The sequence below is a fragment of the Lactuca saligna genome, chromosome 6 (genome assembly GCF_052625555.1).
Source record: "Lactuca saligna cultivar CGN05327 chromosome 6, ASM5262555v1, whole genome shotgun sequence".
NCBI lineage: Eukaryota > Viridiplantae > Streptophyta > Magnoliopsida > Asterales > Asteraceae > Lactuca > Lactuca saligna.
The window spans coordinates 146,849,706-146,876,012 of record NC_136422.1 but is presented as its reverse complement, the minus strand read 5'-3'; the positions used below and the strand labels follow the sequence as shown (position 1 = coordinate 146,876,012).

The 26,307-nt window shown below is 37.4% G+C and overlaps 1 protein-coding gene and 1 long non-coding RNA gene across 2 annotated transcripts; both read left to right on the top strand.

Moving 5' to 3' along the window:
• Positions 1–536: 536 nt before the first annotated feature.
• Positions 537–1,086, top strand: LOC145002078 (uncharacterized). The gene is made up of 2 exons (XR_013661798.1): positions 537–742; positions 839–1,086. It is a non-coding gene; the product is annotated as an uncharacterized LOC145002078 (long non-coding RNA).
• Positions 1,087–7,705: 6,619 nt separating this feature from the next.
• LOC145002986 (uncharacterized) lies at positions 7,706–8,362 on the top strand. The gene has a single exon (XM_078962154.1). It carries the CDS (start codon positions 7,706–7,708, stop codon positions 8,360–8,362), a length of 657 nt encoding a protein of 218 aa, XP_078818280.1.
• Positions 8,363–26,307: the final 17,945 nt, after the last annotated feature.

Genomic DNA, 26,307 nt, shown 5'->3' with positions numbered 1-26,307 from the left:
GTAAGTAGTAATCAACTTTATGCAAGGTTTGAGTATTATGAATTTAATGGGATGGAATGAACCATTCTATTCCTTATTTCATGTTATTATTTTTTCATATTTTTTTTTTCTATAATAGGAGGCTTATGAAAGTGCTATGGTGGCTAAGTTTGGTGATGATACTAGTTGCCACCCCCTCTTGGATAATGAAACATGGTGTGATGTTTCCGGAGGAGTCAAGAAAGGAAGAATATATGGATTCGGATCTGTGTCTGATCCAGCGAGCTTTTTGGAAGGAACATCTAGTACAATAACATCCCAAGAGGTTCGTTTAATTTTGTACTTTATAAAAATTTCCTATCATAGCATTGTACTTACAAAGTTTCCTATCATGGCATTGTACTTGCAAAGTTTCCTGTCATGGCATTGTACTTACAAAGTTTTCTATCATGGTATTATACTTACAAAGTTTCCTATCATGGCATTGTACTTACAAAGTTTTCTATCATGGCATTGTACTTACAAAGTTTTCAATCATGGTATTGTACTTTTGGTTGTCTATGAACGTGTACGAAACGAGATGCGTGGCGAAATGGATGCTAAAGCTGCAGAAATGGAAGCTAAACATCAACAAATGCGTGAGGAAATGGATGCCAAAGCTGCAGCAATAGATGCCAAACAACAACAAATTGATGCAAAATATGAAGCAATGGAAAAGATGTATGCAGCCTTGCAAAATATGATGGGAAATTGAAAAGTAAAGGTAATATGATGTTAACCATTAGTATTTGATGTTTTTGAATGACTTGTTAACCTTTTGTATTTGATGTTTTTGATTGTTTTGAATAATGTTTTATAGGAATGAGAACCGAAGATGATTGGATGGACATGAAACGAAGATAGCAGCTAAAATGTTATTTTGAAGGTTAAACTTTTTTTTGTTTGTACCTCTTTTGCATACTTTGGATTTCTTGGTTCTAAAATGTTATTTTGAAGTTAAATCGTTGGGAGTTTGATGTTATGTGGATAGTTTCGTTTTTGGATGTTTCTTGAATGACACTTTGGTAAACTTTGATAATTTTGGTATTGTAATGCTTGATTGTATCATTATTTGATGTTCTTTAGTATAATAATTTGATGATTGTAGTATTTTTTTTCTTTTAGAATCATAATAAAAAAAATGATATTACAAGTTCGTGGTGAGAAAATAAAAAGTATTTTAATGCATAATTTTGCGAGGGATTAGCTACGGAAAAAAAAATCATGTCTAAAGTGCGACGGATCAGCGACGGGAAGGAAAAAAATTTAATGTATGAATTTTGCAAGGGATTAGTGATGAAAAAAATTCATGTCTAAAGTTTGCGATAGATCAGCAACGGAAAAAAAAAATAGTATATGAATTTTGCAAGGGATTAGCTACGGAAAAAAAAAAAACTGTTCATGGAAATTTGCGACAGAACAGCGACGGAATGCATTGAGTGACATTTAGTGACATTTAGCGACAGATATTCTGTCGCTACCTTTGTGGCAAGGAAAAACCCAATCCGTCGCTAAAACCGTAGCTGAGAAATTAGCCACCTTTTTATTACCTATGGAGTGAATCTGTCGCTGATCCATTGCAAACAGCATTTAGCGACGGAATAGCGACGGATTTTTCCGTCGGTAAAACCCATGTTTCTAGTAGTGCAATGAAACAATAAGAGGATCCACAATATGAGTTTTTTCAATAGGTTATTTGGTAATTAGCTCTAAAGAATAAAGAGAAAAAAAAACAATAATAATAATAAATAAAGTTATTCTTGGAACTTATTTAATCCAAAGATTTTCCATTTATCTTGTAAATATTACAAACACTTTGGCATGAGTTTTTCAATAACTGTGGTAGCTCTAATAGATTTTCAAACAATTGCATACACTACTAGAAAAAAAGGTGTTTTCCTACGGATAATAGCTACGGAAAAATTCCGTAGCTAATTAGCTACGGAATGGCTACGGATTAGCTACAGAAATGGACGCCCTAATTTAGTAACGGAATAGCTACGGAATAGCTACGGCATAACTACGGATTCAATTCCGTAGGTATTCCGTAGCTAATTAGCTACGGGATAGCTACGACATCACTACGGATTCCACTCCGTAGCCATTCTGTAGCTAATTAGCTTCGGAATAGCTACGGAATAGTTACGGATGTTAACCTGTAGCTATTCCGTAGCTACTTAGCTACAAAATGGCTACGGAATAGCTACGCATATAATATTAAACCATTAAATGAATAAAGGATCTCGAAGGTGCAAACGACTGTATCAACACTATTAATGACTATAAGTTGTTGAAAATAAAGATAATCGTGTATAATAGAGGTGGGAAAAAAAACGAAAAGAAAAAAACGATGTTTAATGCCCGGAAAATCAAAAATAATAAAATCCGTAGCAACTCCGTAGCTAATTAGCTACGGATTAGCTACGGATTTTTTTTATTTTCTATTTTTTGGGCACCAAACGTCGTTTTTTTCACTTCGTTTTTTTTACACTTCTACTATACATCATTATCTATACTTTCACCAACTTATAGATATTAATAGCATTCATAAAGTCGTGTGGACCTTCGTGATCAAGTATTCGTTTCATAGTTTTAACAATGTAATTATACTTTTCACCAAATTGTGATGAATTTATTTTTGTATATGTATATTTACATACATGAAAGAGTTGTGGTATATGTGTACGTGTATGTGTATACGTGTTTGTGCGTATTTATATGTGAACGTAGATCATAAGCGTGTTAAACCATTAAACGAGTAATGGATCTCATATGTGCACACAACTTTATGAATGATATTAATAGCTAAAAGTTGGTGAAACTAGAGATAATCATGTATAATAGAGGTGTGAAAAAAACGAAGCGGAAAAAACGACGTTTGGTGCCCGAAAAACTGAAAATAAGAATTATCCGTAGCTAATCCGTAGCGAATTAGCTACGGACTAGCTACAGATAATTCTTATTTTCAGTTTTTCGGGCACCAAACGTCGTTTTTTCCGCTTCGTTTTTTTCACACCTCTATTATACATAATTATCTCTAGTTTCACCAACTTTTAGCTATTAATATCATTTATAAAGTCTTGCGCACCTTCGGGATCAAATACTCGTTTAATGCTTTAACAATATAATGACTATATTTTTCACCAACTTGTGATGGATTTATGTTTGGAGACATGAATGAGTTGTGATATATATGTATGTGTATATGTGTATGTATACGTTTTTGTGAGTATTTATATGTGAACGTAGATGATAAGCATTAGAGTTTAAAACCATTAAACGTGTAATGGATCCCGTATGGGCACACGACTTTATGAATGACATTAATAACTAAAAGTCTTAGAAAATATAGATAATCATGTATAATAGAGGTGTGAAAAAAACGAAGCGGAAAAAACGACTTTTGGTGCCCGAAATGTCGAAAATAAGAATTATCCGTAGCTAATCCGTAGCTAATTAGCTACGAACTAGCTACGGAATTCTAACGGAAATAATAATAATAATAATAATAATAATAATAATAATAATAATAATAATAATAATAATAATAATAGAAATAATAATAATAATAATAATAATAATAATAATAATAATAATAGAAATAATAATAATAATAATAATAATAATAATAATAATAATAGAAATAATAATAATAATAATAATAATAGAAATAATAATAATAATAATAATAATAATAATAATAATAGAAATAATAATAATAATAATAATAATAATAATAGAAATAATAATAATAATAATAATAATAATAATAATAATAATAATAATAGAAATAATAATAATAATAATAATAATAGAAATAATAATAATAATAATAATAATAATAATAATAATAATAAGATGTTTAAATAAGATAGGCAAGCATATTAGTATGGATGTGGCATGCCCGGCCGGTTGGTAAGTTTGTGGTATTGTACGAAGGAAACCCGAGTTCGAATCCCACCCACGTTTTTTTTTTTTTGCAGGTCGTAGCTAATCGGTAGCTAAACCGTCGCTAAAACGGTCCGTAGCTAATCCGTAGCAACTTCCGAAGCTGGTCCGTAGCAAATTGGTAGCTATTGTTTTTAATTAAAATCCAGTCTATTTCCTTATATCCCACGAAATTTCCCCCACCCTTTCACCCCTTCTGTTCGCTGAACAGATCCAGAAAAGAGAAAAGAAAGAACCAAACTTCTCCCCCCCCCCCCCCCCCCCCCTCTCGTTCCAACAATCGCCGGCTACTCCTCCGATCTCACCGTTGCCGTCGCCGTCGCCGAGCTGTGCTGCCGTCGTCGGGTTTCTTCTCCGTCGCCGGCTTTCTTCTCTCTCTCGGCCTAAAGCTCGATTCTTCCCTAAAAGGTAAAACCCTAGTGTTTTTTTTTTTTTTTTTTTTTTTTTTTGAAATTACTTGATGTATACAATTTAGATGCTTTATTCATTGATAATGCTTATAAGTTTTGTTGAATGTGATGTAGCTATTCCGTAGCGATTTTGTAGCTAATCCGTAGCTATAATTTAGCCACGGGCTATTATGCTACAGTCGATTTTCCGTAGCAATTCCGTAGCTATCCGCTTATAGCTACGGAATAGCTACGGATTGTGCCGTAGCTATTGCACCCATTTTCTAGTAGTGATATACAACTGTGTATATCAAGGTTCTAAAAATTTGACTCTAAGGTTTAGAGTTAGCGCGGAGCTTTGATAAATTATATATATATATATATATATATATATATATATATATATATATATATATATATATATTAGAAAATATGTATAAAATTATGAATTATATACAAAATTATCGCCTTAAGTTAATGTCTTACAAACGGAGTGACTCGTGTGCCACAGTTTGAAAAAAATTGAGGCTTGACATTGTCACAAAGTCACACCTAACGTTATTTAGAACCTTGGTATATATAAACAACTTCTACATAATAATAATAATAATAATAATAATAATAATAATAATAATAATAATAATAATAATAATAATAATAATAATAATAATGACAACTTATACAAACAACTAAAATGATATTTAAGAACTTGATTATTGGGACTCATAAATAATTAAGTTGAGGAAAAAACTTACTTATTCTCGATATATTTTTGAGCTTGTTAAGTTTATGAGTTGGTGTTAGGTATTATAAAACAGCTCAAAATAAGCTTTATTGTACATGGTTACTCTAACTCAAACATGCTGCATGCATATTATGACACTATACTTTTAAAAAAAATGATACCAATTAATGTGTCAAATGAAAGAACTTACAAAGGCCTCATTTTGTAATTTGAACTTAGGCTCCTTGGCCTCTGTAATCTGTAATTAGAAAATATTAAATAAACGTCATACAAAAAATGATTATGAAACTAGAAATTACAAAGTCTAAATTTGATCATATCATTCAGAATCACCGGTTTGTATATATTTTCAATCCACCTTTAATATATTAAAATTCGAAACACAATCATCATTAGATGATAAGCCGTTAACAAAAGTATTATTTCTTTACTTATTTTTCTGAATTTCTGATGTAATAATAGTTACAATTTCTGAAATGGTTAAGTTGTTCAAGAATGAATTCGTATTTCCTGCTTAACAGTGTGTACATATTTGAAATTAATTGATAAGTGATCGAATCGAAAATCCCGAAAATAAAGAAACAAAAAAATTCACCTCAGTCTGAGCGCGGCAACACTCCAGCTCTTCTTCGAAGTGTTCCTTGATGGCAGTTATCGGTGATGATGCCTCTGGTTTAGGGTTGTAAACAAACTGAACGTTCGGCGAACCGATCGTAAACTGTTCGGCGGAAAGTTCGTTTATTTAATAAATGAACGAACATGAATAAAAATTATCGTTCGTTTAGTTAAATGAACGAACATGAACAATGGTCTCATTCGTTCATTTATGTTCGTGAACGTTCGTTTATGATGTTTGTTTACGTTCGTTTATGTTCATTCGTTTAAGTTTATTTATATTCATCTATATTCAATTATTTTTTATTATATTGCTATATTATATGTTCGTATATGTTTAATTGTGTTTTTTTTTTTTTTTTTTTTTGTTCGTTTATGTTTGTTCGTTTATGTTCGTTTAGCATATTCACGGACATAAATGAATGAACATGAACAAAGTAATTTGTTAAACGAACGAACATGAACAAGAAAATCTCGTTCGTTTATCCGTTTGTGTTCGTTTGTTGTTCGGCGAACTTAAACGAACGAACACGAACAAGACCTTGTTCGTGTTCGTTTGGTTCGTTTACAGCCATACTCTGGTTAGATTTACAGGAACAAAGTGGTTGGGGTCAATTCGTAGGCTTAGCCCAAATATCTGTCCTTTTATGAGTGGACATGCATATAGTTAGTTTGATGTTTTGTTTATATTAATGGATCATAATTTGGATATATTACATAAAAAACATAAAGTATAACCTTTTTTATATCATGTTAGAAAGTAAATTTAATTTAACGTTAGTTAGATGGTAGTCATGCTTAGGTTGTTCAAATAGTTGGTTTTAATTGTTTTACTACTAATGGGATGTTGGTATCGTGCAAGGCAAAAGATAACAATACTTTGATCTTTGATCAAAAATCAAAAATCAACTCACATCTAACATTTCACAAAACATTAGTGTAAATAAGAAATGGGCATATTTCAAAGGACCCACAAACCCAAAATCTTGAAATATGAATCATTATTTCAAAATTTTCTTTGTTCACCAAACTTCTCATCTTTTCAATGTCAAATCATAGACAATAATTAAGAGATTTGACTATTTTTTTTTCTTTCGCCCGGTTCTTTTATTATGTTTGTTCAAATGGCATCGGATCATGGTTAAATGAGTGGACTTTTGTGGATTGCAAATCAATAGAGCGATGTAGGCAGGGCTTTTTGACATGTTGGGATCCGATCCACAATCCAAGTAATGTATTTAAATGTTAGTTATGTTAACAAACTTTCCAAGACTCTTTATATTACAAACTTTTCACCAACTATGGTACTCGGGAGTATGAGCTGAATGTGCCATGTTTGCTAACATTGTTGACGTCTTTATTCCACGGAAGAAATCCAAGTTGGATAAGAGTTTTGGTTTATTTGTCATCCAAGTGGAGATATGCATGAAATGGTATGTAACTTTTGCTCCATGTGGATTCGGCTATAAGGTATTTGCAATGTTTACTATGTGGTTTTCAATCACTGGTCGATTATGGTTTTAACCATGTATTAATTATTAGTAGGCTATATTGTGTTGTATATGTATTATTAATTTGGACCATTACACTTATAGCCCATTATATTGTACAATTGTTATATATTGAATGAAAAGGCCGGTGCCACGTTTGAAGGAAAATATTGGTTTGTAATATGGTATCAGAGAACAGCCTCTAACCCTAACCATGTTCTCCTGCAAGGTGGTTTCTCGCCATCTTTGTTCACCATCTTCTCCCTTTACTGCTGTCTTCTTCTCCTCGTTGCCAACAACTCACCATCACAGGTTCTCAAGAAGGTTCATCCAATATGAAACCCAACGACAAGATCTATGGCTTTACCAACATCAAATCATATGTTCCTCTCATTCTCGACTTAGACCGCCTGAATTATGATGCTTGGAAAGAGTTATTATAAAATAACTTTTTTGGCTATAGAGTTTTCAATTACATTGAAGTAGTTACCTCAGTCAGTATGGATCCAAAGTGGGAAACAATTGACAATATAGTCAAACAGTGGCTTTACGGAACCTTATCTCAACAAGTTCTTCAATCTATCATCAAAATCGACGCTAATGCAACGGAGGTATGGGCTTCTATTCAACCTTTGTTTCATGAAAATAAAGATTCAAAAACAATTGAACTTGATGACGAATTGCAAAATATTGTCATTGGTGACTCAACTATTATGGAATACTGCACAAGAATCAAAACTATCACGGATATCCTTGCCAATATTGGAGTTCTAGTTCCTGAAAGAAATATGGTCATATATGCCATCTACAACTTGTCTCAAAAGTATGCTCACATTGCAACCATAATCCAACATAAAAAACTAGTCCCAAATTTTCTTGAGATGAGATCTATGCTCACACTTGAAGAACGCTCCATGCAAAAGGAACAATCTCATCTCGTTCATGCTTCTCATTCTAATAATGCATCTACTCCATCCGTTCTTAATGCTGAACACCAAAATCGAAATCAGAATTCTCATGGAAACTTATTTGGTAATCGCTTTAGCAGTTGTGGGATGGTCAGACCTCATGCGGTTGACGTTATGGTAGTGGTCGGAATCTGTAGCGGAATGGTCGAGGTGGAGAAGGGGCACCGATGCACTTATCAGCAAAACTAGGGAGCTCCATGGCAACCAACACCTTTCAATTTACAGCAACAACAATAGCAGTGTGGGTTGTTGTGCTATCAGCTAGCCCAATCGCCCCCTAGCCCATTTTAACTCCTCATAGTATCAATTCTTCTCAGCAACAAAGGGTTATATTAGGTGTCTAATCCCATAACTATAATTGGTATGTACTTGACCCGATTATAGCGTGGTTCTTCTGGGTTGCCTTCAACAAAGCAACTTGAATTGATAAATAATGGAAAAAGAGGATAAATGTGATTTGTTAATATATTATGTGAATAATATATTAAAAGAGAAATCATATTGTTTAATTAATATTGGTCAAGAATTAATTTAGAATTAATTTTGTGGTCAAAAGGGGTAATTGAATAAAAGGGACTGATATTGTAATTATAAGATAATTGCAATATGCACTGAGGAATCCTAAGGAAAGGGGTGGACAAAATCTTATGGAAGCCCATAAGGATTTCGTCCAAGGGTAGGTGTTCTAGAAGATTACTATGGGCTCTTAGGGCTTAAGCAACCAAATTAGGTATTTAACTGAAACCCTAATTCTTCAGCTATATACGGGACCCCTTAGCATCCCAAAACTGGCCACTGGAAACCCTAAAAGGATCATCAGTTGATTTTGAGGCTCCTCCTCTCTCTCTAACATTATCCAATTGCTTTTGGTGTTTGTGATCAATTAGAGGTATTACATTTGTGATACTAAGATCTCAAAGGCAAGGATCTTCAAGCTACTATTGAATGGTAACATTATTAGTTGTTTAATTTATGTTAATTTTGATTTCTAGCTTATACTCAACATATCAATAACTACTACGATATCAAATTCAATGGCCGACCTTGGTGCCTTAGATCCTTGAGTATATTGAGGATAACTCACCTGGCACTGCTAAAGTCCCATAGATAAAACTCCAGCTGCTGGTTGATAGATTCCTGAGTTGTCAACATTAAACAACACCCTATTAATCATTAGGCTCCAAGCCCAGGTCCAACTCATTCTCCAAAGGCCCAATAATCAAATAATGGGCCAAAGCCTAACATATGGCCCAATTTTCCAAATTGGGCCTAGACCTCTACATGGTCTTTCCTTAAGGCCCATCCAATTATTCTAGTGCAAACTCTTGGTATTCCTATGGCCCAATATCACATAATCATAAAATCCCAAAGTATGGCCCATCTATGACCCAATTTTCCAAATTGGGCCTAACCCCTCATATGGGCCTTACCCTAAAGTCCATCAACATATTCTAGTCTATATGATCATTCTTGGATGGTCCCATAAAATCCAATTACCAAATCCATATGGAAAGGCCCAACACAAAGCCCAAGTGAAATTAGGGTTTCACATAAAATGACAATTAGGGTTAAGTGTTTCTCACTTAACCCATTAAGGACTTAATCCACTAAGTCCCTTACTTTACTAAATAAGTCATCTGGTGTCATTGGGATTAATACACAATTCCATTCCAACGGCCCAAATGTGGGTCCCAATAAGTCCAAGCCCATAATCCCAAAATTAGGGTTTTCACATGAAATGACGATTAGGGTTAAGTGTTTCTTACTTAACCCATTAAGGACTTAATACATTAAGCCCATTATTGCCTTAAGTTAGTTTTCCAATGATTATTATTTAACATTTCAAGTTTGTTAACTAATTCCCGTGTCTGTCTGTGCCGATCGATTTCCCACAAATTAGGGTTTTATGCCATTAGGGTTTTCCAAACCCGAATTAGGTTTTTCCAACCCAATACTAACCCATTAATCCATTGGTTGGGCTTTTAGGTCAGTTTGAGCCTTATTGGGCCCATTATGGTCTCTTTGGGTTAATTAGGGTTTCCTTGGGCTCATTAGGGCTTCATTGGGCCCACTTTGACCAAGCATCTCCCCAAATGAGTCAAACACAACAAGGTAAGCACACCGCCACCCGGTACGGCAGCCGGTGGCGGCAGCCACCACCCTACGGTGGTGGTTTAGACTTTTCTTTCATTATTCCTATGCTATTCCAACGTACAACAATACTCAACACACACACTCACATAAAAAAAATAACACACACACACAACATCATACACACCTGCCATGGTTGTCCTTGAGGCGACAGCCACCATGGCCGATAGCCATGGTGGTTCTTCTTAGGTATTTTTCCAGAAGCAGCAACACGAGACACTAACAAGCTAGCAAAACATAACTGAAGCATGGATACCGCCCACACATAGCTACCTAGTGGCGGTTGGCGGCTGTCTTGCGTTGACAGCAACCACCCCACAGTGGTGGCGAGTCTTCTTGAATCTCAGCCAAGCAACACGCGAACACAATAGCACTTCTGAGTAAGCTATCCATGGGATACCGATACCCACTTAGTCTTCAACGAATTGATGGTTGAGGCCGGCAGCGGCAGCAACACCATCAGCGATAGCAGCGGCTCTTACGGCAGCAGAAACGGCGACGTTTGAGGATCTTAGCGACATCGGCAGCACTGGCTGAAGGTGGAGCAAAAGAAGAAGAGGAAAAGGAGCATCTAATAACGTTAACACACTACACAGAAGTCGCTTCCGGTGGTTTCTTTGTTCGCATGGTGTCCGGCAGCAAAGTGTGACGACTACTCGATGGTGAGGCAGTAGGCAGCGGTCGTCGAAACTCCATCTGGTCGGAGCACAAGAGGGAAAACCGGTGAAGGTGCTCGAAGGATGAAGCGGAGGTGGGGTGGCAGTCGATGCATAATAGTAGGGTTAGGGTTTGAGACAATGGAACAATTTAGGCTATATACTCGCTTCATTGAAACATTATCCCATATTGACACAACCGGTCCCTCCTTTCCTATTTCTTTCAAAACAAATCCTTAATTTACCATTTGAACCCTTGCTCCCATAATCCTTCTCAATATAAGTCCAATAGTTACAAAACAACCCCTTATTTACAAATTATTATCAATTAAGATCCATAAATTACCATTTCTACCCTAACTTCAAAAATCCTTCTCATATTAATTCTGGTATTTAGTCTTTAACCCTTGGAAATCACAAGTATATCATTTGGCACCTCGAAATCAACACCCCACTTGTTATTATTTAATGTTGGACAATAATAATATAAATTAATAGTAAAATTACTTCTCAGGGTTTCGGGTTTATTATTTTAATTATTCTACTTAAATGGGATGTTACATATAAGATTAATAATTATATATATGTATAATATAAGCTAGTCTTACTGTTAGTAGGCCTCATTCACGAAGCTAGTCTGTAAGGGGTGTTTAAGGAAGCAGCCGATAAAATAAGCGCCATTAGGTATCTACTCTTACCCACCGCACTCTTGACTAGTGGAGGGTCGTTAGCCGAACGAGTAGGATAGGGCAACTACTTTCTCATTAATAAGTATAATGATCTATAAAGTAACTAAATGATTTCATAAAATTCCTAATCTTAGTTACTTTTGGAAAAATGTGAAAATGATGCTATTGTATGAAATTGAGCTTTGCACCTTACCAAGTCATTAGTGGAGCGTGTGTGGTTAACCAACACACTAATTTGGGACTAGCAAGGGTGGAAAAGGGTAGCTCGATGTTTATCAGATATAAACGGAGTGTGTGTGGTTAACCGGCACATTGATTAGGTGATAAATGACATCAAGAGTACCATGCACATTTGCATGGTTATTCATACCTTTTTTTGTGTTCCACGGTATCCCAGTCACAAACTTGAAAGGCATAATCGAGATTTAAACATGCCATGTAAAATTTCAATGAATATCAAAAGAATCTACGAATTTTAATTCATTTAAAACTTAATTGTCTTTTTTTATTTTTCATGGTGGAAATTGGTAAATCGTCATTTACCTACCTTCAAATTATTTGCAATTAGATTACGACATCCCTATTCTGAATTGTAAATAATTGTGTTGGGTCCTAGCTTAATTTCTCATTTAGGTGTTAAATTGGGGATTCTTATCTAATCTAAATTGTCTCGTTTCTTTTTCAGATGTCTACTCCAAACAAGAACACTTCTGGCTCAACCCCTTCTTGCTCATTATCACTCATGAACTTGTGTGGGTGGGTGATGTTTGATGGGTCCAACTTTAACGATTGGATCCGTAACATCCGTATGGTCACCCGCTACAAGGACAAAGAGTATGTTCTCGACAAGGAGCTGAAGGAGATTGACCACAACACTGCTACTCCCGAGGAAATTGTTACGTACGAGACTCATGAGAGAGATGCTATGAAGGTTCATTGTATCATGCTTGCAACAATGACTGCTAAACTCCAAAAGTCCTACGAGGACTACTAATCATATGAGATGCACCAATATTTGATGGAAATGTACCATCAAAGTGCTAGGTAGGAAAGGTACGAGATCATTGTTGAGTTAATCACTACTACAATGAAGGATGGAGAGTCCATAACGGCCACTTGCAGAAAATACAAACATATGTGGACCGCTTGCTAAAGTTGAATATCAACTTTGATGATGAGATAACCGTAGAAATCATTCTACACTCCTTACCTTGTTGTTATGATCAGTTTCGAATGACTTATCATATGAACAAGGAGGATGTCACTCTAAGAAAGCTTCAAGGCCTGCTAAGGACTGCTGAGAGTAGTCTAAAAGGCAAATCTATTACATCAACTCCTACAACTGTTGCCCCTATCTTGGCTATTGGGCAAGGAAAAGGAAAGAAGTGGAAGGATCCTTCTAAGAGCCACAAGGAAAAGTCCCATGATGTTACCTCTTCTAGTGGAACCAACATTGGTCCTGCTGCTCCCACTTCCAACCCGAAAGATGCAGAGTGCTTCTACTGCCACGAGAAAGGGCATTAGAAATGAAGTTTCCTGAAGTATCTACAAGATATAAAGGATGGGAAGATAAAGCCCACCTTCATAGGTATTTATACTATTCGATCTAATAACTCATCACATGTTATGTCTTGGGTCCTCGATACAGGATGTGGTTTTCACATTTGTTCTGATTTGTGGGGTCTATGAAGAAGTAGGGATGTAGAGCATAGGAAGATAAACTTGATCATAGGGAATAGGAAAGTGTCGCTTGTCACCAAAATTAGAAGTTACTCTTTAGTGCTTAGTAGTGGGTTAGGTTTAGATTTGAATAATTGTTGCTACTCATCATAAACGACACGAAACATTATTTCTTTTCATGGTTTGTATAAACAAGGTTTTAAATTTTCGTTTAATAATGAAATTGGGTCTATTAATTCTTTCTTTAATGGTACCTCCTATTTTGAAGCATTACCTTGTAATGGAATACATGAAACTATGATGGTTCTAGACAACTTAGGAAAAGATGTGTTGCATATCGATTCTTCCAATGGTTTGGATAAAGCATGTTTGTTGAATTTTCATCTTGGACATGTCAACAATAAGCACATATCCCAACTCCAAAAGGATGGAGTGTTGGAGTCATTCGACCTTAGGGACGATGACACTTGCGAGTCTTGTTTACTTGGAAAGATGACCAAGTCACCATTCACTAGTACTTATGAAAGGGGTGAGGGTTTATTGGATCTCATACATACCGATATATGTGGACCCTTTAGATCCACCGCAAGCAATGTGAACCGCTTCTAAGTGACTTTCACTAATGATTATAGCAGATATGGGTATATCTACTTAATCAAGCACAAGTCAAAAACTTTTGAAAAGTTCAAAGAGTTTAAGAAAGAAGTGGAGAATCAGCTGGATAGGAAAATTAAGATTCTCCGATCCGATCGAGGAGGTGAGTACCTTAGCATTGAATTCCATGACTACCTCAAGGAATGCGGAATTGTTTCACAATTGACGCCATCTTGGATACCGCAGTTGAATGGTGTGGCAGAGAGGCGCAATCGAACCTTGTTAGACATGGTTCGTTTCATGATGATTCGAGCTTCATTATCTATCTCATTCTAGGGGTATGCCTTAGAAACTGCCACTCACATCCTTAATCTTGTACCAACTAAAAAGGTTGCCGAAACACCTCACGAGATGTGGACAGGGAAGGTTCCCTTGTTAGCACATATCAAGGTTTGGGGTTGCGAGGCTTTTGTAAGATGAGAGACTCACGATAAACTCAAACCTTGTAGTGAGCGATGTATTTTCATCAGCTACCCACAAAAGTCATTTGGATATCCCTTCTATAGACCAAGTGATAATGTTGTCTTTGTTGTGAGGAGAGGGGTTTTTGAGAAAGAGAACTCATATGCCAAGAGGACAGTGGGGGGCAAATTGATTTTGAAGAGCTTCAAGAATCAGACGATGAAGGAATCTCTAACATTGGCCCTCAACCCGAGGAGGAAACTCCTGTTGAACCAGTTGACGAGTCCCTACCTCTTAGACGTTCCAGTAGAGTTAGTGTTCCACCCGTATTATATGGTTTCCATGTAACTATTGAGGGTGATTCATTTATTACTAATAGTACGCTAATAAATCTGGATGAACCTAACAACTACAAGGAAGCCATGGCAGGACCATAGTCTGCGAAGTGGAAAGAGGCTATGGACAACAAGATTCAGTCCATGTATGACAATCAAGTTTGGAACTTGGTTGACAATGTAACAGGTCGTAAGACGGTCGGGTGCAATTGGATCTTCAAGAAGAAGACCGACATGGATGAGAAACTACACACATATAAGGCGCGATTGGCTATGAAGGGCTTTACTCAAACTCCCAGAGTTGATTATGACGAGACCTTCTCACCAATGGCGAAGATTAAATCTATAAGGGTTATGCTAGTCATAGCGTCATTTCATGATTATGAAGTATCACAGATGGATGTCGAAACCTCTTTCCTAAATAGGAAGTTAGTTGAAGATGTTTACATGAGTTAGCTGGAGGATTTTGTCAATGCAGAGCACCCTAATAGAGTATGTAAGCTTTGGAAATCCATTTATGGATTGAAACAAGTATCATAAACATGAAATCTTTATTTCGATGAGAAAGTCTAAGAGTTTGGTTTTTCGAGAAGCGAGGATGAGTCCTGCGTATATGTCAAAGCTAGTGGGAGTATAGTTAGGTTCGACATATTGTATGTGGATGACATACTTCTTATAGGAAACAACGTCCCAACCTTGCAGGAGGTTAAGTCCTAGCTTGGGAAGTGCTTCACTATGAAGGACTTCAGAGAAGCTGCTTGTATTCGAGGGATAAGGATATTAAGAAATATGAGTAACATACTAATAGGACTTAGTCAAAGTACTTACTCGGATAAAGTGTTAAAATGTTTTAGCATGGAGAATTTCAAGAAATAGGAGTTACCAATACAAAGAAATACCAAGTTGTGTAAGACTTAAAGCCCGAGTACCGAAGCTGAGATAGCAGAGATGAGCCGACTACCTTATGCTTTTGCAGTTGGCTAAATCATGTATCCTATAATGTGTACTTGCCTTGATGTGGCCTTCTCTTTGAGCATGGTCAGAAGATATCAAGGGAACCCTGGTATGGCACATTGGATCGTAGTAAAGAATATTCTCAAGTACCTACGAAGGAATAAGGAATGGTTCCTTATCCTCGGTGGGAGTGATGACATGAGAGTGCGAGGGTATAGTGACTCTGGTTTTCAAACTGATCAGGATAATTTCCGGTCGCAGTTGGGCTGGTTTTTTACCCTGAATGGAGGAGCAGTGACTTGGAAAATTTCAAAGCAGGAGACGGTAGCTGATTTAACGTGCGAATCATAGTACATAGCAACAAGCGAAGCATTAAAGGAGGCGATATGGCTAAAGAACTTCATCAAATACCTTAGAGTTGTACCTACCATAAAGGAGCCTATGGAGATTTTCTGCGATAAGGAATGTACGGTTGCCTTTACCATGGAATCGAGGGATCATGGAAGATCTAGGCATATCGACAGAAAACATCATTTCATTAAACATTAGGTAGAAGAAGGACTCCTCGTAGTAAAGAGGGTATCGTCAGAGGAGAACCCAGCTGATCCCCTTACGAAGGGACTGAGTAGGGATAACCACTTATAGCATGCTAGGATCATTGAGCTGAAGGATGATGTTAGTTTTAGTGATTAGATATCTTTTAGAAACTGGTAATAGATAATTTGTAATTAACATTTCATGAATAATTAAAGGATTATTATTTATAAGTAATGTTACTGTCTTGTGTTGATTATTCACTTTTTTTTTCACTTTGCATTTTTGACTTCCTAAATAATAATATTATTTAAACTATCCACAGTCGATCATACGTTGGAAGTAAGTATGAAAGAAGACAGTCATGAATTGGCTTGTAGATTGTCTAAAGTGTTTTAGACATAGAAAACTTTGTTGCAACGTTCATGAGTGCTTCTGAAATATGATTTGATTATTGGATTAAACTCGCGCTCACATGAACCACTTCATGGAATTTAATCACAAGTGATTGTGAGACGATAATATCATATAGTCTTTAATCCTAGATATATGAGTTGTTGTTTACGAGTTGGTTGTGCATTGATAATGCGTAAACACATCAGTACCTTGATGTTATAAAATGTATTGTTGTGTATGATCTAGTGAGTAAATAGTACAAGCATATAAGTCGAATTTTATATCCTTTTATCTTACGAGGTTAAAAGAGATATCTTGGGCCCCTCGATGATTTGATTTGACTTATATGTCAGGCCCGGTCACGACTAAGTTGATGTGTTCAATTAAGTTCTATGTCAGACAAATCGGAAATCGGGAAACAAACTACTGGACAATAAGTATGACTATGTTCCATGTATTTGTCCACACAATATCTTGAGAACGGAGGACTATACAATCCCTTGTCTAAAGGTCGTGACAGAGTTCGACAACAGCTTGTGAGAGCTACTACCGCTAATCTGATTTTGAAGTCGTACTTGCATTTATAGTTATTAGACTTATCCAAGTGGGAGACTGTTGGATTAGGTGTCTAAGCCCATAACTATAATTGGTATGTACTTGGCCCGATTGTAGCATGGTCCTTTTCGGTTGCCTTCACCAAAGCAACTTGAATGGATGAATAATGGAGAGAGTGGATAAATGTGATTTGTTAATATATTATATGGATAATATATTAAAAGAGAAATCATATTGTTTAATTAATATTGGATAAGAATGAATTTAGAATTAATTTTATGGTCAACAGAGGTTAACTGAATTAAGGGGACTGATATTATAATTATATGATAATTGCAATATGGGCTGAGGAACCCTTAGGAAAGGGGTAGACAAAATCATATGCAAGCCTATAAGGAATTCGTACAAGGCTAGGTGTTCTGGAAGATTCTTATGTGCTGCTTAGGGCTAAAGGAACCAGATTAGGTATTTGATTGAAACCTTAATTCTTCAGCTATATAAGGGACCCCTTGGCATCCCAAAACTAGCCACTTCAAACCCTAGAAGGATCATCAACCGATTTTGAGCCTCCTCCTCTCTCTCTAATATTCTCCAATTGGTTTTGGTGTTTCTGATCAATTAGAGGTATTACATTTGTGATACTATTCTCTCAAAGGCAAGGATCTTCAAGCTACATGTGAAAGGTAATATTCTTACTTGTTTATTTTATGTTAGTTTTGATTTCTATATGATAGACTAGGGTTTGTAAGCTTTGGATGATTATTGCATGTACAATTAGAAAAACCTAGATCTAAAGCTTTAGGGTTTTCATGTACTCCATAGGATTGATGTTTTGCTCAAAACCCATCACAAAGATATCCTAATTCCAATATGGTCTAGCAGCAAGCATTTTTTTTTCTTATTCATAATAGCCTAGTAATTTGCAATATTTCTAAATTCCACATCAATCAGAGCCCACCAGTCTTCCTCAAGCGTTTAACATATGAGTCTTCAAGACCTGGGCAATGCAGATTGGTACATGAATACTAGGGAAATTGCACAACTTCATACTAACTTAGGTACTCATAAGTGTTTTAGCAATAAGTATGCAAATTGTAATTATCGGTTTTAGTTGGCGATAGATCTCATATTCCGATGTCAAAATTTGGCCATTCCACTCTAGGCCTTAACCATTTCGCATGTTAGTTTTGGAATTACTCCTTAAATTATAAAAAAATCTCATTTCTATGCATAGTTTTACTTGTGATAATAAATGTTCTCTTTAATTGGAAGAATTTGGTTTTTCTATGAAGGACTTCCTCACCAAACAAATCCTCATTCGATGTGATAGCACAGATGATCTATTTAGTATTACCAAACGAACCACTCAAGATTTTCTTACTATAGGCTCATCCTTGTGGCATCAATGTCTTGGTAATCCCAGTCAACCAACTATGAAGTTACTAGCTTCTAGATAATTTATTTTTTGTAACAAATACGATCCTAGTTTATTATGTCATACGAGTGAACTTGGAAAACATGATCGCTTATATTTTGCATTATCTAAAACTGATGCTTTATTTCCTTTTCATGTCATTCATTCTGATGTATGTACATCTCTAATTTAAAGTCACAGTGGAATTAATTACTATGTCATTTTTCTAGATCAATTTCCACATTTTTTTGGGTGTATCCTCTTAGAAAAAATATGATGTCTTCTCTAAATTCCTTCACTTTCATGTATATATTAAAAATCAATTCCAAATGGACATTCAAACTTTTCAATGCGAAAATGGCAAAGAATATGATAACTCTCAATTCCACCAATTGTGTGACACTCATGGCATTCACATACATTTTTCGTGTCCATGCACCTCTCAATAAAATGGAAAATACAAATGTATGCTCTGCACAATAAACAACATGATGCACCCTCTCTTGTTTCAAGCTCATCTCTCACCCACTTAGTGGGCGCTTCACATGGCCACACATCTATTAAACATATTAACTTCCACCACTCTAAAAAATGACAGATTTTCACAAACGTTTCAACAAACATCCCACATACTCCCATCTTCGCGTTTTCAATGTGTAACGTTTAGTCTAGCTATTATTTATTTCTCAAAATTTTAGGGTTTTCGACTGGAACTCGACGTGTTGGGGAGCTCTAACTCGATGTGTAGAGATTTATTTGGATGCGGGTTAAGGACTGTACTCGACGAGTTGAGGAGTCCCAACTTGATGAGTACATGCTAGAAAGGAAAACCCTAATTTTTAGGGTTTGTACCCTATTTAAAGTCGTTAAATCCCTTTGTTAGCCTCCCTTACCACCCCTTTTGTCAAGAGAAACCCTATTTCGTGTTTTTCCTTTCATTTTGAGTGTGTGAGAGCTTAAAGAATGCATTCTTGGTGTTTGTTTGAAGAGGCTTGAAGGAGGAGGTGTGTAGCTAAAGGAAAAGGTTGTAGATCTAGTGTCTTCACTGTTGAGGCAGTCATATTGAGCTATAAAGCTGATACCTTGATCATTCATTTACTAGATCTCTCCATTATAGGGTTTTGTGTCATTTTAGCTTATTCTTGGGTCATTCTTGAATTTGAGCATGACTTGAAGCTATGACTTGAGATCTGGACATCTCATGGCCTCTTTTGACGTAAAGTTGCCATTTTTATAAAGTCATGGACCTCCCTCATGCCCTAAATCCCTTAATAAGCCATGTTTTAGTGTTTTAGCTCCTTAATGCCATGTATAGACGTAAAGTTAGAAACTTTACGTGATTAAACCACCGTAGGACCTCAGATCTGCAATATGAAATGTTGAAGCAAAGATTTAGAGCCTTAATGGATCAAGACCCTCTTCAAAGGAGCTAGGGTTTGGGTCTAAATCTTAATAGATTATCTCATAGGGGTAAAGTTGGAAACTTTATCGTCCTAGACATCTCTGTGGTTAGGGATCTAAAGTTTGGAACCTTTGGATTCGAGAAAAGGGACTTAATGCATTATGTGGGTTGGTAGACTAAAGAACTCGACGAGTTCACAATAGAACTCGACGAGTTGGCTTGGGGTTTCCCCGATCTTCCGGACACTGTTCTAACTCGACGAGTTGATGTGATACCTCGGCGAGTTGATTGGGATTTTTCCCGATTTTCTGAGAACTGAAGGAACTTGATGAGTCATCAAGTGCACTAGACGAGTTGGGTCAACATGGACTGTTGACCTTGACTTTGACTTCGACTTTGACTCTAACCATGGTTGACCAAGTTTGACTTAAATGGTATCTTTGGTATTTTGAGATTTTGATCAAGTTATTCACATGATGATTGTAGGCAGTTAAGTTCGGAGCTGTGAGTCAGGATTTGATTGTATCAGTTAGCATTGCTTGAGAGGTGAGTCGCCTTACCATACCAATGGGTTGAAGGCACCAAGGCTAGCCCATTTTGTGATATGTGGTACACTACTTGACGTAGACATATGTGGGATACTAGTTCGTTATTTCCTATGTGATATGCTAGTTGTTTATGTGATGTTCTTGTGAAAGACCATTGAGGGGGGCCATGACACTAAGATGTCAGACCATGTGGGGGAGCCCATGGCTTTCCAGGTATAGACCATGGGAGGAGCATATGGCACTTGGATGTCAAACCATGTAGGGGAGACCATGGCTTTCCAGGTAAAGACCACGAGGGGGAGCCCATCACACATAGGTGTAAGACCTTGGGGGAGGCCACAACATGTTGGAGTAAGACCTTGGGAGGAGCCTACAACATCCTTATATGTTTATATGCTTGGATTATGTGTTTGATATGGATTATATGATTATGTGGATTATGTGATGTATGCTCTAGGGGACTTACTAAGCATTAGCTTACGGCTTGTTGGTTGTTTAAGGTACTTCCAGATCTAAGGGCAAGGGTCCGGCGTGATGGCACGACATGCACTCTCTGGTGTTTTGTTTAGGGGCACTTTGAATGTATGTATAATTTATCTAATGTTATAGATTTTGAAAACAATTGTGATTGGAATTTTATACTTTATGGATATGAATTTCTTAATTGAAAATGACAAAAAAAAAATTAGTGGAAATCTAGGCTGTTACAAGTTGGTATCAGAGACTTGGTTTAAGGGATTCGGGCCTACTATCGGGTGTGTCAGGACTCAAACTAACAAAATGGTAAAAATTGTTTTCAAAAAAATCAAAGTTAAACAATTCTTAAAACCGATTTCTTGTATGAAAAAGGGAGAGTGGAATGTGCGTAATCGGCTAAGCTCAAGTAAGTATATTCCCCAATATGTTAGCCATGCTGTGATGATATTTGCAATGTGATAATCATATGGATCTTGCTATGTGTATGCTTTCAAAATTGTATAAAGTTAGGATCTTATAGTCTTAGAATACTTGATTTGGCCTTATTTCCTGTTCCTCGTTTGGTTATGGTCCTAGAGTAGATTTTTTTTAAAAGTCTATTTGATCCTATTCCGTGTATAATTTTCATGCATAAGGCAACCTATTATGATTTATTTGAGTTCTGGTTTGATGGGATTGAGCAAATATTAGGATAGCCTAGGATTTGAGTTGTGCAGTAGTTTATGAGATATGTTTTTTTCTAGGATGAATTAGGATTATCAGGTAGAGCTATAGGGAAGGTATAGGTAGGTGTGGAAGGTAGTATTGAGTCCATACTACTGAAAGGACACGACCTGTACCTGAACTAATGTTAGATCGTGAAGCTCTAAGGAGAACCGGTGTGGTAGGATTCCCTTTTTGAATATCCTGATCATTATGTCTTATGGTATTTGAGTGCAGTATGGTGATGAAACGTCATGGAGCAGGGGGATCAGGATCAGGATTAGGATCTGGGTCAGGCTATGATACTAAGCCCATTGACGAGAGGCTACAGGAGCTTATCACAACCGAAGATACGAGGAGTATTCTTGATGCTACCCCAGTGATATTCAGGACTATTAAAAAGGTGATGATGGAGATCATGGAAGAGTAGCTCAGGTCTTTCCGAGCCAAGATTGTTGTGGGCCAGGTCGGAGCCCGAAATCCCTCGTTCCGGGAGTTCAAGTCGTTCGTAGCGCCTGAGTTATTTGGGGTCCAGGATCCCATAGTTATTCAACACTAGGTGGCTAACATGGAGAACGCCCAACGCACGAGCTCTTGCCTTGAGGCGGCAAAGGTAGGGTTTACGTCATGTATGTTGAGGGACCGAGCCAGGGACTGGTGGGAGGAAGCGACCCACCAGGTAGGAGAGGGTAGATTTGCTGAGATGTCATGGGAGGAGTTTGTTATGCGCTTTGAGTTGGAGTTTGCACCATCCATTGAGGTTCAACGGATTGTGAGTGTAACATCCCGACTGCCGGGTATGATATTTAATTATTTGATTTCTTTTGACAGGGCAACTCGACGAGTTGGAAGCACCAACTCGCTGAGTAGAGAATATTATGGACGCGAGAGTTTAGAGTCTACTCGACGATTCGGAAGACCGCGACTCGACGAGTAGGAGCTGGGTGAGAAAATCCTAATTTGCAGGGTTTGTGTCCTATCATTCTAACCCTTTATGAGAAACCCTAATCGTTTGTATCCATTTATATGTGTGAGAGAGAGAGAGAGAGAGAGAAGAGCCAACTTTGGGTGTTTTAGTGCACATTTGGAAGAAGAGTCAAGAGCATCAAGCATTGGAATGAGAAAAGGATTGTGGATCAAGTGTTTCTCTGTGCTAGCTTCAGTTTGGAGGTAAAAAGCTACCACCTTGAGCATTTATTTTGATAGATCTCCTTCTCGAGAGTTTAAGGGCTTTTCCCCCCTAATCTTGTGATTCCTGAGATGTTGGAGCTTGTCATGGAGTTGAGACTCCAGATCTGGAGAAAAAGAGGTCCCGTGAACCCAAAGATCCAAGCTTTATCAAGCTTTGGGCAAGTCTCCATGCATGAAACCCTTTATGGAGCTTGTTTTGGCATTTTGAACCCTAAACGCCATGCATGAACGTAAATTTTTCAGCTTTACGTAATAAGTGAGCCTTAGAAAGCTAGATCGAGAGTATAGGGCATCATTTCTACCTAAAAATGTATGAATGAGGAAATGGTCTAAAGGAACTCGACGAGGCGGTGAGCTGACTCAATGAGTCGATTAGGGTTTTCCCCAACGAGTCTGGACATGTATAACTCGGTGAGTTGATGAGACAACTCGACAAGTTAAGTTGGATTTTCACGACATTTATGAGGAAACGAGGGAAGTAGACGAGTCACATAGATGTACTCGACGAGTTGGGTCAACTGGGACTCTTGACTCGAGTGTTGACTTCTATTAACTTTTAAGGTTTTGTCAAGACTTGGATTATGGATACCATGGAAGGGTAAATTGGTCTTTTACCCATTCCTAGAGTTAGAGAGAGAGGTTGACTGGATTGTTTAAGGTTGCGGTTATAAGTGTTAATTAGAGATGATTATGAAATGTAGGCAGGGATTAGACCGTTCAAGGGGTACGAGGTTTACTTGCTTACGTACGAGGTAATTCTTCTCACTATACTTACCATGAGTGGTAACTTTGTGTGATCGGAGGGTCTTGTGTGTTATTATTGAGTATTGTGATATCCTGCATTATATCTTTGTGATTTATGTTGTGCATTATTTGAGCTTAATTGAGTTTGGAGCAAAGGGTCCAACCCAAGCTGTGGGACCGGATGGTCTTCATTGTGACATAGCGATGAGAGGCTAATGAGATGTCTGTGGTATTTTGGGAAGCTCACTAATCTTTGCGCTTACCATGTTATGTGTTATATGTTTCAGGTACTTCTCAGGATTACGGGAATGCGCCGGCTTGATTGTACACACGAGATGGAGTTATGTTTTTGAGGATCCTGGATTTTATTAAACAAGTTATGAGTTTGTGTTTTTGACAATTTGACAATTGTGGTTTTGGAAATGTGATATTGAGAATTATGTGGTTTTGAAAGTGAAAATTTTGCTTAAAAATTTACGGTGTTAGAAGTTGGTATTAGAGCCTTGGTTTGAGGGATTCGGATGTACCTTCGGTATGTATGAACTCAAACTGAGGATTTGAGAAAAAAGTTAAAAGAAAAATGATTTTTTTCTGAAATGAGTGACAGTTTTTAAGAGAAAAGGGGGATGGAGCAGTGTGTACAATCAGTCAAAGCCCGAACGGTGATTTCCCAAAATACCCTTATTTGTTTATATTATGAGATATTTATGAGATATTAGGGGTGCATGCTAGAGGATAAGTTAGGTATTTCATATTTTAGGGCTACAGTTGCCGAATTTGTGATGCCTTAGCCTAGGAGATGTTGCTATCTGTTATTTTATCTCTATGTGTACTGAGTAGAAAGAAACCTAGCAGGAATCTTTAGAGAGAGTTTGAGTAATCTATGAAAGATATCTAGATGGGAATAGAATGATCCTACTAAGAGAGTAGCCTAATATTATTGAGAGATAGAGTACTTGTGAATTAGGATCCTGGGAAGAGGACTTGGGGTGACTACGGGTTGGTGTGGAAGGTAGTATTGAGCCCGTACTACTAAAAGCACTGGATCTTTATATGACCTAAGTAAGAATCCTTAGGATAGTAAGGAGAATGTAAGGAGGGGAATCGAGTGTGAGTATGCTAGAATGAGTATCTGATGAATTTTTTGTGTTATGTCTCAGAGATATTATGATGGGCACACGCCATAACCCCGAGAGCAGTAGTGCAGTAACGAGGAGATCTGTAGGATTATTCATGAGGAGGAGGCTGCGGATATCAAAGAGGCCATATCGAAGATGTCTGGGTCTATTAAGACCATGCTGATTGAGACATTTGATGAGCGATACGTTGCTGTTACAGAGGTTGATGATGCTACAGCCACCATAATCGTAGCTGCTGCTAGGCCATAGGGAGGTGACTCCTTGCTGTTCTGGGAGTTCAGCAACACGAAGCCGCCAGAGTTTGACAGGACACAGATCCAATTACTGCCATGAGATGGATCTATAACATTTAAGGATGTTTCTATATGTGTTCGTGCCCATATCATCCGAGGGTTTGATTTGGGCTGAACCAACTTTACTCCTGTAGATCATGTTGCAGTGACATGGGAGTGGTTTACATAATTGTTCCGAGATGAGTATGGTCCCCAGGTGGAAAGGGAACGGTTAGACCAAGAGTTTCCATCACTCAAGGAAAAGACAGAAACTGTGATCGAGATCACGAGAATATTCAATGAGAGGGCGATGTTTTGTCCTAAGCACGTATCTTTAGAGAAGGCACGTATGATCCGATATATGAGCATGCTAAGGACGAATATACAAGATTTTGTGGAGAACTCGTCATACTGTACATTGGCTGAGCTTCAGACCAATGTCATGAGGAGGGAGATTGAGCTAGAGCTACAAGCTACAGAGGAGACCAGTACAGTCACAGTCAGCGATGAAGCAAGATAAGCCCGCTGATACGAGAGTTGGGGGCCAGAAGGGCCGCACTTGTGGCAAGTGAAACAAGTGTCATAAGGGATCATGTCGAGTAGGGATTTTCTACAGGTGTGGTAACGAAGGATATATGGCAAAGGACTGTCATAAGGGATTTCCAGTTTTCTTTCACTACAACCAGACTGGCCATCGGAAGGTCGAGTGCCCTCAGCTCACTCAGGGATCAACCCAGGGTTCTGCTCCTATAGCTTTACATGCTACTGATAGTTGGCCAGTAAAGGCCGAGACCCCGAGAGCTCATGGGAGAGCTTTTCAGCTAACAGTGGAGGAGGTCCGTGTCGCACTTGATGTCGTGGCTGGTATGTATCTCCTTATTCCTGTTATTTTGATATTTGTTTTATGCTTATACCTTGTTGTATATAGGTACTTTTCTTGTGAGTTGTGTGCCTTCTTTAGTGTTATTTGACTCAGGTGTGAGTCGATCTTTTGTATCTCTATCCTTTAGTCATCACATTAGTGTCATATGCGAGGCGTTGAGTCAACCACTGAGGGTTTCTATAGCCGACGAGCACTCGGTTTTTGCCACCGATGTATTCCGGCGATGTGTGTTGGAGATTTTTGGTGTATAGTTCCCTATAGATATAGTGTCAATAGCGATGTGTGATGTATGTATCATAGTGGGTATGGACTGGTTGAGCCGGTTTGGAGCTGTGATTGACTGTGAGCGTAAAACG

Coding starts and splice junctions, on each gene's coding strand:
- LOC145002986 (XM_078962154.1), top strand. CDS start 7,706: ATGGATCCAAAGTGGGAAACAATTGACAATATAGTCAAACAGTGGCTT.